At 41.4% G+C, this 15,540-nt stretch overlaps 1 protein-coding gene across 5 annotated transcripts in view; it reads left to right on the top strand.

Moving 5' to 3' along the window:
- Positions 1-352: 352 nt before the first annotated feature.
- Positions 353-15,540, top strand: part of PIWIL2 (piwi like RNA-mediated gene silencing 2) — a 76,773-nt gene continuing 61,585 nt past the window's right edge. For 3 of the 5 annotated variants that reach the window (XR_008713725.1, XM_055578698.1, XM_055578701.1), the window contains exons 1-10: positions 353-530; positions 2,597-2,795; positions 4,537-4,624; positions 4,770-4,908; positions 5,408-5,608; positions 6,231-6,341; positions 8,549-8,666; positions 9,122-9,246; positions 10,098-10,178; positions 10,455-10,568. Coding sequence is in view for 4 of the 5 variants with exons in the window: in XM_055578698.1 (XP_055434673.1) it covers positions 2,604-2,795; positions 4,537-4,624; positions 4,770-4,908; positions 5,408-5,608; positions 6,231-6,341; positions 8,549-8,666; positions 9,122-9,246; positions 10,098-10,178; positions 10,455-10,568 (1,169 nt within the window). In the remaining variant the exon portion in view is untranslated. The remainder of the gene's footprint in view (positions 531-2,596; positions 2,796-4,536; positions 4,625-4,769; positions 4,909-5,407; positions 5,609-6,230; positions 6,342-8,548; positions 8,667-9,121; positions 9,247-10,097; positions 10,179-10,454; positions 10,569-15,540) is intronic. The other 2 variants (XM_055578699.1, XM_055578700.1) reach the window with 2 other exon arrangements.

Genomic DNA, 15,540 nt, shown 5'->3' on the forward strand with positions numbered 1-15,540 from the left:
GCCACGAGGGAAGCCCCAGTGGGAAGGTTGAGGCAAGTCAATTTCTACATGAGCATGTAAGCTAACTCTGTTTACATGAGTTGCTCTCAGTAAGAGAGTCGGGATGTTGAAAGCGAAACACACTTCAACACTTAATTTCACTCCTAACTTTTGGACACACCCCCGCCACTTCCCCCGCCACTTTGAGCACCCTTTCCGGGTGAACCTCGCCACCACGGCGTGAGACGGCTGGAATGGGAGAGGAAGGCTCTTTGCAGAAGAGCCAATGAGATGGCGGTTCTTGTGAATGGCACGTCATTTGGCCAATGGGTTCAGTCGCTTAGGCCTCGCGAGAGGACGGGAACTCGAGGTCTGGAGCATGTGGGCTTTTGGCGTGGTAGGAACCTTGAGCGCTGGCTTCTCCTGAGGCGCAGCCAAGATGCTCCGTGGAGTCCAGCGCTGGTGAGAGAACGGGACGCAGGTGTGGAAGACCAGGGAGGCAGAGGTCGCTCTGCTACAGGTCAGGTGCGCTCGCACTCAAGTTCTTGGTGGTAAGCTGGGGTCCCTGTGGCCCCCTCCCCCCCTCCCCTTGGGAAAGTGCGGAGTCTGTGGGCCCCTGGGTGGAGGCTGGACCTGGGGCGGGGGCAGGAAGTCGTTATTTGAGGTTGCGGGTGTAGGAGGAAGGCAGACCCTTGAAAAGGTGGAACGGAGGAGGGAGGAGGCTATTGGCAGGGAGGTGGTTGAATGCGTTGAGTGTTCCTTGGGCAGGAACAGTGGGCCAGACCGCTGGTGGAGTCTTGGTTTGGGGAATGATGCTTTCTCCAGGTTGAAGGAGCGTAGGGGACCTTCCCTTCTGGTTACATCCCAGTCATAGAACCCAGTCTGGAGCTCGCACCTGGAGGAGTGTGGAATGTAGGCCTCGCCTGTCCTAGGATCTGTCTGTCCTGGGATTCTTCCGGGTTGGGCCTTAGACTCAGTCAGCTATTTGTTAACTAATCAAAGGAGAAAATCCACAGTAAGGGAGGGCTTTCTGGAGGAGGTGCTTGAATCTGTAGAAGTGATGGTGGAGGTAAGAGAGGGGTGAAGAAAGAAAAGGATTCCAGAAATCCTGTAATTGGTAGGTGTCACGGTGCCTCTCAGTGTGTACCAGTTAGACTACTAATTGCTCTGGTTTCTTCCAGTGGTGGTAGGAAGGTGTGAGCCAAGAGGTCAAGCTAACTGAAAAGGAGTTTGAACAATTATAGGGGAGAACTCCAGTAGCCTTTGAGGAGGAGGCATGCCTTTCCGTTTTAGTGTAAAAAATAATAGTTTGTATAAAAAAAGTTTTGCCAAATCCTGAACCGCTTTCATCTGTAGAATTGCCTTAGAAATTGTATGTCAGCCTTTTCTTTATGTGCATGACGTGATTTCTCAGTAATTTATAGTTAAGACAGGTTTGTAAAAATTAAGAAGAGGCTTACTTGTTAATTACAGAAGCTTCTTTGGGAATTGGGGTGAGTCAGGACAGTGAAAAGGAGCCCCTGAAAGAAGGAGTCTTGGGCCTTTGCTAGGGGTCTAAGTGGTTAAGTCTCTATGCTTCCACTTCAGGGGGCATAGGTTCGATTCCTAGCTGGGGAACTAAGATCCTATATGCCCCTAAAAGTGAAAGTTGCTCGGTCATGTTGGACTCTTTGCGACCCCATGAGCTATACAGTCCATGGAATTCTCCAGGCCAGAATACTGGAGTGGGTAGCAGTTCCCTTCTCCAGGGGATCTTCGCAACCCAGGGATTGAACCCAGGTCTCCCACCTTGCGGGTGGATTCCTTACTAGCTGAGCTACCAGGAAAGCCTGGCATGGCCTTTTAAAAAAAGAGAAGTCTTGAAGTCTGTAGATTATATAAAGTGATTTTGAAGAGGCTTAGTGAGTCTGAGACTTGAGGGCCAAGAAGAGCATCATCCCTGGTTACCTTGAGGGCAGGGGCAAGTATTAAATGTCACCTGTGAGACTAAGCAGGAATCATAGGCTCAAATGAGGAAGGGTCTGTATGCTGAAGACCTCAGTTCTGATAGAGTGAGAAAAGAGCTCTGTTGAAAGGAATTGGATAAAGATTCAGAGAAGCACACTAAGGAATCAAGGAGGAGATGGAATAGTTTACTATGAAAATAGACTGGGAAAAAGATTAGGTCCCTGGTAGAGAGGCCCCAAATAAAGCAAAACATAAATATTTATTGACACAAAATTTTTGTGATATGTTAACTATATACTTACTTATAAAGCAAAATCATGCCCATACATAAAAAATACTTCCTTCCCCATCTGGTAGTTAACTTGCAGGACTGAGTTCTCAAAGAAGCTCTTTGGGTAGAAAATATGAGTAAAATTAAGGAGTGTTTGGCCTTTAAGAGATTGCTGATTGAGAGTATTTAGAACATTCTGGGCTAAATAGAAACTTTTGAATATAATATATTGTGAATATCATATAAGAGTATCATTGGTATGATCCAAAGTAGCTTTTTTTTCTTTGAGTGCTTTGTGTGTCTGTTGTGGAGGAAAAGGACATTCTTTGGGAATCATTTAAAATATAAAATGATGGCAGGTAATAAACAAGGACAGATTGACACTCATGTCCTCTGCAGCCTTAAAATGGATCCTGTCCGACCACGCTTCAGGGGCCTGTCTCCCATGCACCCATCTCAGTCTGTGCGGATGCCAGGCTCTTGGCCACAAGCTCCAAAACCTTTGGACCCAGCTCTGAGCAGTGCAGTACCTGCAGGCAGGGGCCATGTGTTTGGAAAGCAAAAGGAGCCGAGTCCACAGAGTGGGCCAGTGCAAAAGGTAAGACCGTGTCTGTATACACAGTAGCAGCATGCAGCTTATCATTAGAGCAAACAATGGATTTCAAGGTACTTAGGAAACTGGGAAGCCCTATATGAAAGCAGGCATTGTTTTTATTTCCCCCTTAAACAAGTAGTTTGATCTTCTAGGAATATATTTGAAGTTCTTGAATTGCAGGTCTAGAAAAAGTGCCTCATAATGAATGTTAGATGGACTTGGGTAAATGGCTTAGTTTCCTGACTTCTAAAAGTATAAATATGTACATACATACATACATGACAGGTTTAGAGATATAGCCTTTAGTGTTTAGATTTTCACTCTGGGTTGAACTCTGTGGTATTAGCAGCCACTGTTGCCTCTAAGGTCATAATTGTTAAGAATAGTTCCTTTCAGAAGGCTCTTTGCCCAAATCTTAAAGAAAAAAAGGATCTTTGGCTATTGTTACTGCTGTATATATACTTACATGGATGTGCATTCTTAATCTCCTGATTATATAGTAATTGTTAAAATGGTTTTTGTCTGTAATTAACAAATTTCAAAGAATAGAGAGTTAGATATAGGAAGAACCTAATAATGCAGTTGTGACCATGTGAAGTAGTGTTGACCATGTTAGATGTAACGTTCTATAAAAAGAAACACTGATGACAGTAATCCTGTGTTTTCACTCAGATGGGATTGCTTGAGTCCATATGTGGCAACTCTGATTGGTGTAACAGTAGTAAACTTCCAAGACTGCCACAGGAAAGCAGTAACAAGTTTTGTTGAGGATTGTTTAAAAAAAAAACAAACCCCAAGACTTCTGATATCCTTAAATGACATGTTTTTTGGGAAAATTTATTAGCTGGTATGCTTGTGCCCACTTATATTAGGTGTACAGGAAATGAACTAGAAAAGTAGTTCTGTTGCATTTGGAATACTTATATTAAATCATGAACTATCAGTTCAGTTCTGTCGCTCAGTCCTGTCCAACTCTTTGTGACCCTGTGGACTGCAGCACGCCAGGCTTCCCTGTCCGTCACCAACTGCTGGAGCTTGCTCAAACTCTGTCCATCGAGTCGGTGATGCCATCCAACCATCTCATCCTCTGTCATCCCCTTCTCCTCCTGGCTTCAGTCTTTCTCAGTGTCAGGGTCTTTTCTAATGAGTCAGTTCTTCGCATCGGGTGGCCAAAGTATGAACTATACTGTTGCTGCTGCTGCTGCTAAGTTGCTTCAGTCATGTCCGACTCTGTGTGACCCCATAGACGGCAGGCTCCCCCGTCCCTGGGATTCTCCAGGCAAGAATGCTGGAGTGGGTTGCCATTTCCTTCTCCAGTGCATGAAAGTGAAAAGTAAAAGTGAAGTTGCTCAGTCGTATCTGATTCTTAGTGACCCCATGGACTGCAGCCTACCAGGCTCCTCCGCCCTTGGGATTTTCCAGGCAAGAGTACTGGAGTGGGTTGCCATTGCCTTCTCTGAGTATGAACTATATTTATGCTTAAAAACCTAATATGAACTATATTTATAAAATCATGAACTATATTTATGTTTAAAAGCCTTATATGACATAGTTATAAGTGTTCTTAAAGAAAACCATAAGGATTTAAACAATTTTTATGAGGTATTTTTATCCTTTATTCTTGATATTTATAGAATTTGAAGTGGATAATTTTTATTATTTACCAAGGTTTGAATAAAATCAACAATATTTCTGGCCTTTTAAAGTGTATCTTAGAATAACATTATTCTTTGACTTTCTGTAGGAGTCTGTGGGTTTAGTCTCAATGTTCCGAGGACTGGGGCTTGAAACAGCATCCCAGACCCCTCCAAAACGGGAGATGCCTCCTTTAGGTATGTGGAAAACTAACTTGAGAAAATGTGATGTTGTGTATCATTGCTTTGTTCTTAAATTAACACAGTTTATCTTCAAAAAAATTACTGTATTTTACAAAATGTTCAGCTCACAGTTAAAGCTGGGATCTGACCTTTCCTTTAGGTAGAGGCATTTTAGGTCTAGGCTTATCTTCCAGTATGGCATGCAAGGACAAAGAAGAACCCCATCCCACTCTTCTGGATCCTTCATTGTTGGCAGCTGGGGATAGCAAGATGGCAGAGGCCTCCGTTGGTTGGAATAGGTGGGTAAAGTTGCCTCCTTGGGTAGCTATCAAATTTAGATGAAATGTCTCCAAGTCCAAAGAGAAACTCTAAAGTGGGTTATATTGCCTCACAAGGAAACAGTGCATGGTTTCATAGTAAGAATGGGCATTTTCCAAAAGTAGTCAGTAACTACTGACCCAGTCAGTCTTTGGACAAGGTAAAAGCAGTTTTCCACAGCACAGTTCACCACCTCCTTTGCCCTCTAAAGAAGTCATACTGATGGTGCTGATTCTTTATCCCAGGTGGGTCAGACTTCCACCTCAATTTCTGCTATGGAAGTTGGCCCTCAGAGTCCATTTTAATAGTAATTGATGAGTGAGTCTTGTTGGCATATTGGATTCAGAGAGAATCCCAATGTTTGGGTTCCTTTTGCTGACTCCTCCAGGGAAAGAATGAGATTTGAGGACTGATTTAGTTGGGAGAATAGATAGAAGCATGATTGAGAAAGTCCTGATTTGTCTCTTTTCAACGATTCAGGATGCTCGGAAGAGGGAATTTGGATGCATCTTTGTTACCAGTGGGAAGAGCAGCTGGTTTAGGCAGAGGAATATACAAGGCTCCCGGTGCTCTCAGCCCGCCTTATCAGGATCCTGCCCAGCTCTCACCTCTGCCCGCTCTGCCCCAGGCCCCACTATACTCTCTTGATACCCCTCCACTTGGGACTGCAGAGCGCAAGAAGTAAGTCAGGAGTGCTGCCTTCCTGCTTGGGGATGATGTAGCGGAGGCCTTCTCATAGGATTGCACACTCTGTTCTCTCATAGGATTGCACGCCCTCTTTTGTTGTGTCTAAAGTCCTCCCTTGTGGTAGGCACCACAGGGTTGTTTTGTTTTTTGCCAGTGGGGAGAATGACAGAAGAGGTGGACAATTCCTGATGAGGTGAAATGGGGTTAGTGCTGATAATATATATCAATCAACTCATGACTTTTCATTTCCTTTCCAATTCAGACATAGATAATTCTTGTCATGCTGTAGATAAGGAAATTATCTGGGAAATACATTGCAGCTGTTCATTTTTTTCTACAGAACTAATTCTTATGTTCTTAGTTAGTTGACCTAGTTATTCCAGTGATATTACTAGGACAAATAGGGTGACCTTGCTGCTCTAATTAGAAATTGCAAGAATTTACCTTCTTTCTTTCAAAGCTTCTTTTGTATGTCTTGAGGGCCTGTGTACCTATAAAATACTACTTCCCCCAATCTATCTATCCTTCTTTCTTTGCTTTCTTTGTATTTTTGTGGCATGGGCTATTTGTTTTTGGTATCTGTGGGTGCTTTTATTTTTTTATTTTTATTTTCTAGAGAGCTTTTTGTGAAGCAAGGATCAAAAGGAATACCTCAGTCTTTGGGATTGAACCTTATCAAAATACAGTGTCATAATGAAGCAGTTTATCAATATCATGTGACTTTCAGGTATTCAAAGCTTCCCCCCACCCCGTATTGTTTACTTCTTAGAGAGCAGTAAAGAAATAGTTCAATAGGAATAACTGAATTGTTTTTCTTTATAATTCCTGATGCATTTACCTCCCCCTACAGAACTTCAAATACTCAAATCCTTGCAATAAGTTTGAAATTAACTTTTCTGTGTGTCTGTTTAGCTGTATTACCAATCCAGATTTTAACTTAATAAGCGCAATTTTATGCATGAGGTTAGAAGTGGATTTTCTTTGAAGTTAATGAAACTTAGGTTCAGGGCCTTTTACTTGCATGGTACTCAGTAGTATTGGACTCTTTGTGACCCTATGGACTGTAGCCCACCACGCTTCTCTGTCCATGGGATTTACCAGGCAAGAATACTGGTATGGTTGCCACTCTCTCCTCCAGGGGATCTTCCCAATCCAACGATCGAACCTCTGTCTCTCAGGTCTCCTGCATTGGCAGGCATATTCTTTACCAGAGGCACTAACTGGGAAGCCCCTTTACTTGCATAGACCCCTTCATAACCTTTTAACTTATCTTGTATTTGTATTCCTTTTCTTTAATGTTATGAGGGAAAAAAATAGATTAAAAGAACAAAGGGGAGCATGGGCCATGAGAAATAGCCAGGGGACTAGCCACTTATTTTAAATGTTTGTAAGATGATTGAGAAATGAAATGCTAATTAGAGAGGGTAGCCAGATTGCTTTAAATGTTTCTGTGAGGTAAGAAACCAGAGCTGAGCATGTATGATAAGAGAAGGAGCCAAGAAACTGGGTTAAATTGAACTCACAGGAGGAGAAGGTAGTGAGAATGGACCTGTTCTGGAACGTAAGGAACAGAGATGGGTGTTAATGTGAGGAAAGTGGACTGACGACTGTTCCTGAAACAGAACGGGTGTGTGACTCCTCATGGATCTGTGCGTTGACCAGGCTGTGGAGACAACGTGGATTCTGTACATTTTGAGATTGTAGTTGTGGACCTTTGAAGCTACAATGTGATGAGAATGCCAGGCCCTTGAGAGAATACCGAGAGGATGCACTACAGTGACTGGTCATCCTGTGGATTCCTTGACATGATAGGGCTCTAAAAAGACTAACTCAAAAGTTGTCTGGGGTATAACGCCTTGTGGATATTAATATATGATTTTTTTTGAACAAGTGTTTTGAAATGTGATGTTAGCATGTGAGTGCTTAGTTTTGGCAATGACTGTACTGGATTACCACCTGAACTTTTTGTAGTTTTTATCTTTCTTCACATACTTGAACATGCTTGGCCCTTTTTAGCCTTGGGTTTGTTTAAACTTCGAAGTTGTAGGATAAGGTTGTGAGCATTATTGTAATCTAATGGGAAAATCATCATACAAAATAGCTATTGGAATTTTTCAAAACTAAGATTTGTGCCAATGAATTCATAAAAAGTTGAAATTGTTGAGTGAAAAATGGTTATACTAAAATACTGTTTTTTAAAAATATTTTTTAATTTTTATTTATTTATTTTTTGCAACCCCATGGACTGCAGCCCACCAGGCTCCTCTGTCCATGAGATTTTTCCAGGCAAGGATACTGGAGTGGGTTGCCATTTCCTTCTCCAGTAAAAATATATTTTTGAAAAAGTGTATATTTCTACAGATGTTGGATCAGGGATTAGCAGACTATGACAGGCCTGCCAGGCAAATCTGACCCACTGCCTATTTCTGTAATAAAGTGTTGCTAGAATGTAGCCTTGCTTATTGGTTTACCTATGGTCTATAAGGCTTCCGTGCTATGTTAGCAGAGATGAGTAGTTACAGCAGAGACCATATGGCCTGTAAAACCTTTCTGTAGAAGTTGTTTGGCCCTCTGGTCTAAACTCTCAAAGAATGTACCCCGACATGCTAAGGCAGTTATGTTTGAGTGAGGATTGTTTTTATTTTAAGTGAGACTTGGGTCAGAGTTCTTTTTTTTTTTTGGTGGGAATTTTTATATATTTTTTTAATTAATTATTTATTTTACTTTACAATATTGTATTGATTTTGCCATACATTGACTTGAATCCACCATGAGTGTGCATGTGTTCCCCATCCTTTTAATCAGATAGATATATTTGAATTGTTTAGCATGACCACTAGATGGAGCAGTAGTCACAAATGACTGTTTCTCCAACAAACCTGCTGCCCTACTGTAAAGTCATACTGAAGTAAAATCCTCTTTATTATTTTCTAGCCCCAACGTGGAGTGCAAAAGCATGAGGTTTGGCATGTTGAAGGACCATCAAGCTGCCACCGGAAATGTCACTGCTTTTGATGGATCCATTCTCTATCTACCTGTTAGGCTTCAGCAAGTGAGACCAAATAGGAAATGCATTTTGGGACGAAGCCAGAGTGGTGGGAAATCATAGTGTCCCTGAACATTTGAGTTGTACTTTCCTATTGTGAGAGGGAGGGTGGACTTCTCTACAATCAAGAAATTGCAAACTGAGAAACTTTTTATATATGAGTTCTTTCTAGTTCCTTCTTTCTTTAAGAGGAGTGGTTGGAAGCCTTTGACCTCAGTGACAAAGAATACTATAAGATTTCAAAATCATGAGGCTCTATTGCTAGTTCTCCATTGGGTGTCTCTTACCAAATCCTCTTGTAAACCCTGCTTGTCCTGCTGTGATTTGTCTAGTGTGGACAGCAAAGTAACAGAAAAAAAAAAAAACATGATTAAGATATGTTAGTGTTCTAGAACACAAGTTGGATTAGATTAGGGTTTGCTAATGGCATTTCTTTTTACATACATATGTTTATTTGTTAGGTTCTTGAGTTAAAGAGTCAAAGGAAAACTGACAGTGCTGAGATCACCATTAAGATTCAGTTGACAAAGATCCTGGAGCCCTGTTCTGACTTGTGCATTCCCTTCTACAATGTTGTATTCCGTCGGTAAGAGATGGCTGAAGTCTTATTTTCTTTAACCTCAGTCTTTGTAACAGAGCTCTTCAGGAGCCTTGGATGGTATTAAAACTATAGTGTGTATATAGAGAGTTTGGAAATATTTAATAAATAAATGCATGACATTAAAGGCTAACTTATCTTGGGTGATTGGACAGATTTGGGTATATGAAAGTAGGTCTGAGGTGGTTGGCTAGAGGAAATGTGTTCCTTTGATTCATTCAGGAACTTTAAAAGCAAATGTTGATGGTGTATATTTAATGATGTTACATTAAACACCGTGATGGGTCTACATGAAGAGGTAGTGTGTAAAAATTTTTGCTAGAATTTCTCTCGGTCCTTTGAAGGTTTGGCTATAGACAGCTCATAATTTTTTATTTTTACTCTTCTGAAAACTCTCAAATTTTCATGAAACTGTTATTCCCAAACCACTTCTTTCACAAAACACAAAACCTGATTTCTACTTAGTAAGCTGAACTGCTAGGAACAAACATAACTTCCTGTGCCAGACTGATATTCACAAATTTAGAAATGGACTCTCTTGTGCTATTTTTAGTTAATAGGGTAAAGAATGTAAATTGAGCTTGGAAAGTCAACTTGATTTTTGGTTACCTAGTTAGGAGAAAGAGCTGCGATCATTTGCATATACAGTGAGATAAATGCTTTGGTAATTTTTATTTTCCTTTTGGTAAGAATGTTCTGTACATAAACGCTATATTGTGCAAAGAACATCAGCCTTTCTGCCCTTTTAGGCTTTCAAAGGAAAATGTAGCTAAGAGCACTTGAACTTATTTATTTTTAAATCTTCTACTAGAAAACTCATTCTTTGCTCTTTATTTCAGGGTAATGAAACTTTTAGATATGAAGCTTGTGGGAAGAAACTTCTATGACCCTACAAGTGCTATGGTGCTGCAGCAACACAGGTTGGTGGTGGTTTCTTCTTCCTCAGTTTTGAACGTTCTACAAAAAAAATTTTCATTGCAATCACTGTATCAGCCTTTTATGATAGCAGGTACAATTTGTGAGTTAATTAAGTGTTTTATTAAGTTCATAGTGATGCTGACTTCATTTGTTTCCTATTGCTTTCTCATTGTTATTGGGGAGGGGCAGTATCTGCCCAAAGTATTGCCTCAAATGGGGGCGTGGAAATATCTGTGGTTCTTTTAGCATCCCAGGGTAAAGGCCATCTGTGTCTTCAGATTGCAGATCTGGCCGGGCTATGCAGCTAGCATCCGGAGGACAGACGGAGGTCTTTTCCTGCTAGCGGATGTCTCCCATAAGGTCATTCGGAATGATTCTGTGCTGGACATCATGTGAGTGGATGGATGGGGGGAATCTGCCTTTAACAAGTTAACAGTTTTCTGAGAAGTTCAGTAGTAGCTGCTAATAAATACACATTTAGCCCATTGTTCTTTGGGGGTTTTAAATTGTAGAACAGATTAAAGATATTGAATGCATGTGCTGTTTCCTTGAGTCCTACCAAGACAGACATCTGAATAGAGACCTGCTGTGCTTAGACTGAGGAGGAATGTATCTAAGTCTCTGGTTGAGAAGACTTGGTGTAATATACACACACCCTGGGTTTTTGTTTAAGAGTATTACTAATCGCCAGTCCAAGTTCGATGCAGGATACAGGAAGCTTGGGGCTGGTGCACTGGGATGACCCAGAGGGATGGTATGGGGAGGGAGGTGGGAGGGGGGTTCAGGATGGGGAACACGTGTACACTCGTGGCGGATTCATGTTGATGTATGGCAAAACCAATACAATATTATAAAGTAAAAAATAAATAAAACACTTGTTCAAAACCAAAAAACAAGACAAAACACAAAAGTATTACTGTAGTAAATACGGATATATACAATTTATAATGGCTATATGAAATCCTACCTTATACATAAATCTGTGTGCATCTATAATTTTTTTTTTATTTGGGTACCTAGAAGTGGAATTACTTAATGGAAAGGCCAAACACGTTAGACTTGAACTATTTACTATAATATATTTAAATACATATTGATTGATTAGCCTCTAGAAAACTTACATTATTTTCTCACCAGCTATATATAACTGCTAGGTTTATCAGGCTCATCAATCTTGCTTATTGGATAAATTCATTCATTCCATCAACATGGATTCATAGAATTCCAGTTTGTGCCAGAGTTTTGGGACTTTGCAGTTAACAAAACAAAGATCCCTCTTCTTATGGAGTTTGCATTGTAGTCAGGTGAGATAAATAGTAAATAAAAAACATGATAAGTAAATTGTGTAGTGTACTAGAAATGATGCGAGCTGTGGAAGAAAAAATAGGTAGAACACAGGGTAGGAGAGATCAGGAGTCCATGGGATGAGGTGCATTGGGATGGAGAGCTGGCATTTAGGTGGCATGTCAAGCTCAGTTGAACCAACGCTTGGAACAGGTGAGGGAGTTAACCAGGTGAACGTATAGGCTAAGGGCATTCTTGTTAGAGGGACAACTGAGGTACAGACCTAAGTTAGAAGTATGCCTGGCTCTTCGAGAAGCAACAGAGAAACCAGGTTGGCTAGAACAGAGCAAGTGAGGTGAGAGCAGTGGGAAGATGGAGTAGATGGAGGGACTGAGGATGTAGAGCTTGGTAAGTCTGTTGTGAAGATTTTCACTTTTACTGTGGGCGAAACATAGGGCATATAGGCAGGAGTGGCATGGTGTGACTTGAGTTATGGAAGGATCCCTTTCCTTACTGCTTGGCGAATAGGCTTGGTGGGATGGGGTCAAAGTGGGGAACTAGCCAGAACGCTCCTGTCCTAATCAGTGGAGAGGTGGGCGTGGCAGCGTGGTGGCAGTGAGCAGCGGCTGGCCCCTGGATAGGACCTGAAAGTGGCGCCCAGTCCATTTCCCAGCGGGATGTGGGCTGTGAGAGCGAGGGAGACGATGACTTGGGTTTTCTTGAATGAATTTGTAATGGTTTATTCTGTCTCGACTCTGTCTTCATGGTGAGGACCATGTTTCTTTTTCTCACATGGTACACCCAGAATGAGTTTATTCCTAGCCTATAGTAAGTGTTCAGGAATGTTTGTTAAATAAAAATAGATGTCTTTGAATTCACTCTTTTTCTTTATGGTTTCTGTCTTTGTTTCTCTGCTTAGAAAGGTCTGAAAGAGTGAAAGTGTTAGTTGCTAAGTCATGTCTGACTCTTTGTAACCGCCTAGGCTGTAGCCCACCAGGCTCTTGTGTCCGTGGAATTCTCCAGGCAAGAATACTGGAGTGGATTGCCATTCCCTTCTCCAGGGGATCTTCCTGACCCAGGGATGGAACCCAGGTCTACTACTTGCTTTATTTTTATTTCCAGTGTTTTAAACCTTCTGGAACTTATCTTGGTATGATGTTAGGATTATCACAATTGTTTTGGTACTGTTACACGATATACTGAAAAACATTTTGTATTTTAAGTATTTCTATTGATGAATCAACTCTGTTAACTTTTTTTTAAGGTATTTTTTTTTTTTTTTTGATCTTTAGTTTTCAGCAGTTTCACTATGGAGGTATACCTCATTTTATTGTGCAGTGCATTATAGTGTTCTACAAAATGAAAGTTATGTGGCAGTCCTGCATCAAAAAAGTATGGGCACCATGATTATATTTGTTATGATCTTTGGTGTTACTGTTACAGAAAGAGTACAACTTGCTGAAGGCTCAGATGATGGTTAGCATTTTTTAGCAATAAAGTCTTTTTTAATTAAGATGTGTCACATTTTTAGTCATAATGCTGTTGCATACTTAATGGACTACACTGTAGTATAAACTCAACTTTATTATGCACTGTGCTGTGCTCACTCAGTCATGTCTGACTCGCTGCTACCCCTTGACTGGAGCCTGCCAGGGTCCTCTGTCCATGGGATTTCTCAGGCAAGAATACTGGAATGGGTTGCCATTCCCTTCTCCAGGGGACCTTCCCTACCAGGGATTGAGCCTTCATATCCTGCATTGGCAGGCGGGTTCTTTACCACAGAGCCACCTGGGAAGCCCTTTATGTGCATTGTGCTGTGCTGCGCTTAGTCGCTCATTCATGTCTGACTCTTTGCAACCCCATGGACTATAGCCTCCAGGCTCCTCTGTCCATGGGGATTCTCCAGGCAAGAATTCTGGAGTGGGTTGCCATTTCCTCCTCCAGGGAATCTTCCCAACCCAGGGATCGAACCCAGGTCTCCCACATTGCAAGAGGCTTCTTTACCACCTGAGCCACCAGGGAAACCTTATATGTACTAGGCAGCCGAAAATTTTGTGTGACTTGCTTTATTGTAGCCATCTTGAACTTAATCGCAGTGTCTCCAAGGAATACCTGTAATGTGTCTAGATGTGGTTTCCCAGTATTTCTAGTGCTTAGCCCTCACCTCGAGTGTGGGCTGGATTTATTGACTTCCTTTTTTTTTTTGCTATGCTGGATCTTGGTTGTGGTGTGTGAGCTCTTCATTGCATTGCGTGGGCTTTCTCCAGTTGTGATGTGCAGGAGTGTCTCTGGTTGCAGTGCAGGGGCTATTTGTTGTAGCATGCGGGCTTCTCTTCTTGTGGCCTGCAGACTTAGTTGCTTCTCGACATGTGGAATCTCAGTTCCCTGAACAGGGATCGAGCCTGTGTCCCCTGCATTGAAAAGTGGATTCTCTACCACTGGACCACCAGGGAAGTCCCTGACTTATTTCTAATGAATGAAAAGTGGCAACAAACAGCCCAATCAAAAAAATGGGCAGAAGACCTAAATAGACATTTCTCCAAAGAAGGCATACAGATAGCCAACAGATACAAGAAAAGATGCTCAGAATCACTAATCATTAGAGAAATGCAATCAGAACTACAATGAGATATCACCTCACTCTGGTCAGAGTAATCATCATCAAGAATTCTACAAATAATAAATGCTGGAAATGGTGTGGAGCAAAAGGCATCCTCCTCTACATTGTTGGTGGAAACGTAAATTGGTATAGCCACAATGGAGAGTATGGAGGTTCCCTAAAAAACTAAATATAGAGCTATCATATGATCCAACAATTCCATTCCTGGGCATACATCAAGAGGAAACTCTTTAATTCGGAACGACACATCTACTCCAATGTTCATAGCAGCACTGTTTACAATAGACAACACATGGAAACAACTTAGATATCCATTGACAGATAAATGGATAAAGATGATACAGTATATAGATGTATACAAGGGACTATTACTCACCCATAAAGAAGAATGAAATAATGCCCCTTGCAATGACATAGATGGACCTTGAGATTATCATATTAAATGAAGTAAGTTAGAGAAAGACAAATATATGGTATGACTTACATGTGAAATATTAAAAAAAACTTACAAATGAACTTACTTACAAACTGGAAATAGATTCATAAACATAAAAAACAAACTTATGGTAACCAACAATGGCACCCCATTCCAGTACTCTTCCTTAGAAAATCCCATGGACGGAGGAGCCTGTTAGGCTGCAATCCATGGGGTCGCTAAGAGTCGGACACGACTGAGGGAACTTCACTTTCACTTTTCACTTTCATGCATTGAAGAAGGAAATGGCAGCCCACTCCAGTGTTCTTGCCTGGAGAATCCCAGGGACGGGGGAGCCTGGTGGGCTGCCATCTATGGGGTCGCACAGAGTCAGACACGACTGAAGTGACTTAGCATAGCATAGCATATGGTAACCAAAGGGGAAAAGGGAGAAGGATAAATTACGAGTTTAAAATTAACATATACACAATACTATTTACAAAATAAACAACAAAGATCTTCTGTATATCAAAGGGAACTATATTCAATATCTTATAATAATTCACAATAGAAAAGAATTTGAAAAAGAATACATATATAGGTATAATTGAATCACTTTGCTATACATCTGAAATTAACACAACACTGTGAATCAACTGTACTTCAATGAAAAAAGAGAATATGGCAGAAGGGATCAGATAGAATATCACTTTAAAAAATTGAGATATAGCTGACATATCAGAGATCAGATCAGTCGCTCTGTCGTGTTTGACTCTTTGCGACCCCATGAATCGCAGCACGCCAGGCCTCCTTGACCATCACCAACTCCCGGAGTTCACTGAGACTCATGTCCATCAAGTCAGTGATGCCATCCAGCCATCTCATTCTCTGTCGTCCCCTTCTCTTGCCCCCAATCCCTCCCAGCATCAGAGTCTTTTCCAGTGAGTCAACTCTTCTCATGAGGTGGCCAAAGTACTGGAGTTTCAGCTTTAGCATCATTCCTTCCAAAGAAGTCCCAGGGCTGATCTCCTTCAGAATGGACTGG

This window comes from Bubalus kerabau, chromosome 4, assembly GCF_029407905.1.
Source record: "Bubalus kerabau isolate K-KA32 ecotype Philippines breed swamp buffalo chromosome 4, PCC_UOA_SB_1v2, whole genome shotgun sequence".
Classification (NCBI taxonomy): Eukaryota; Metazoa; Chordata; class Mammalia; order Artiodactyla; family Bovidae; genus Bubalus; species Bubalus kerabau.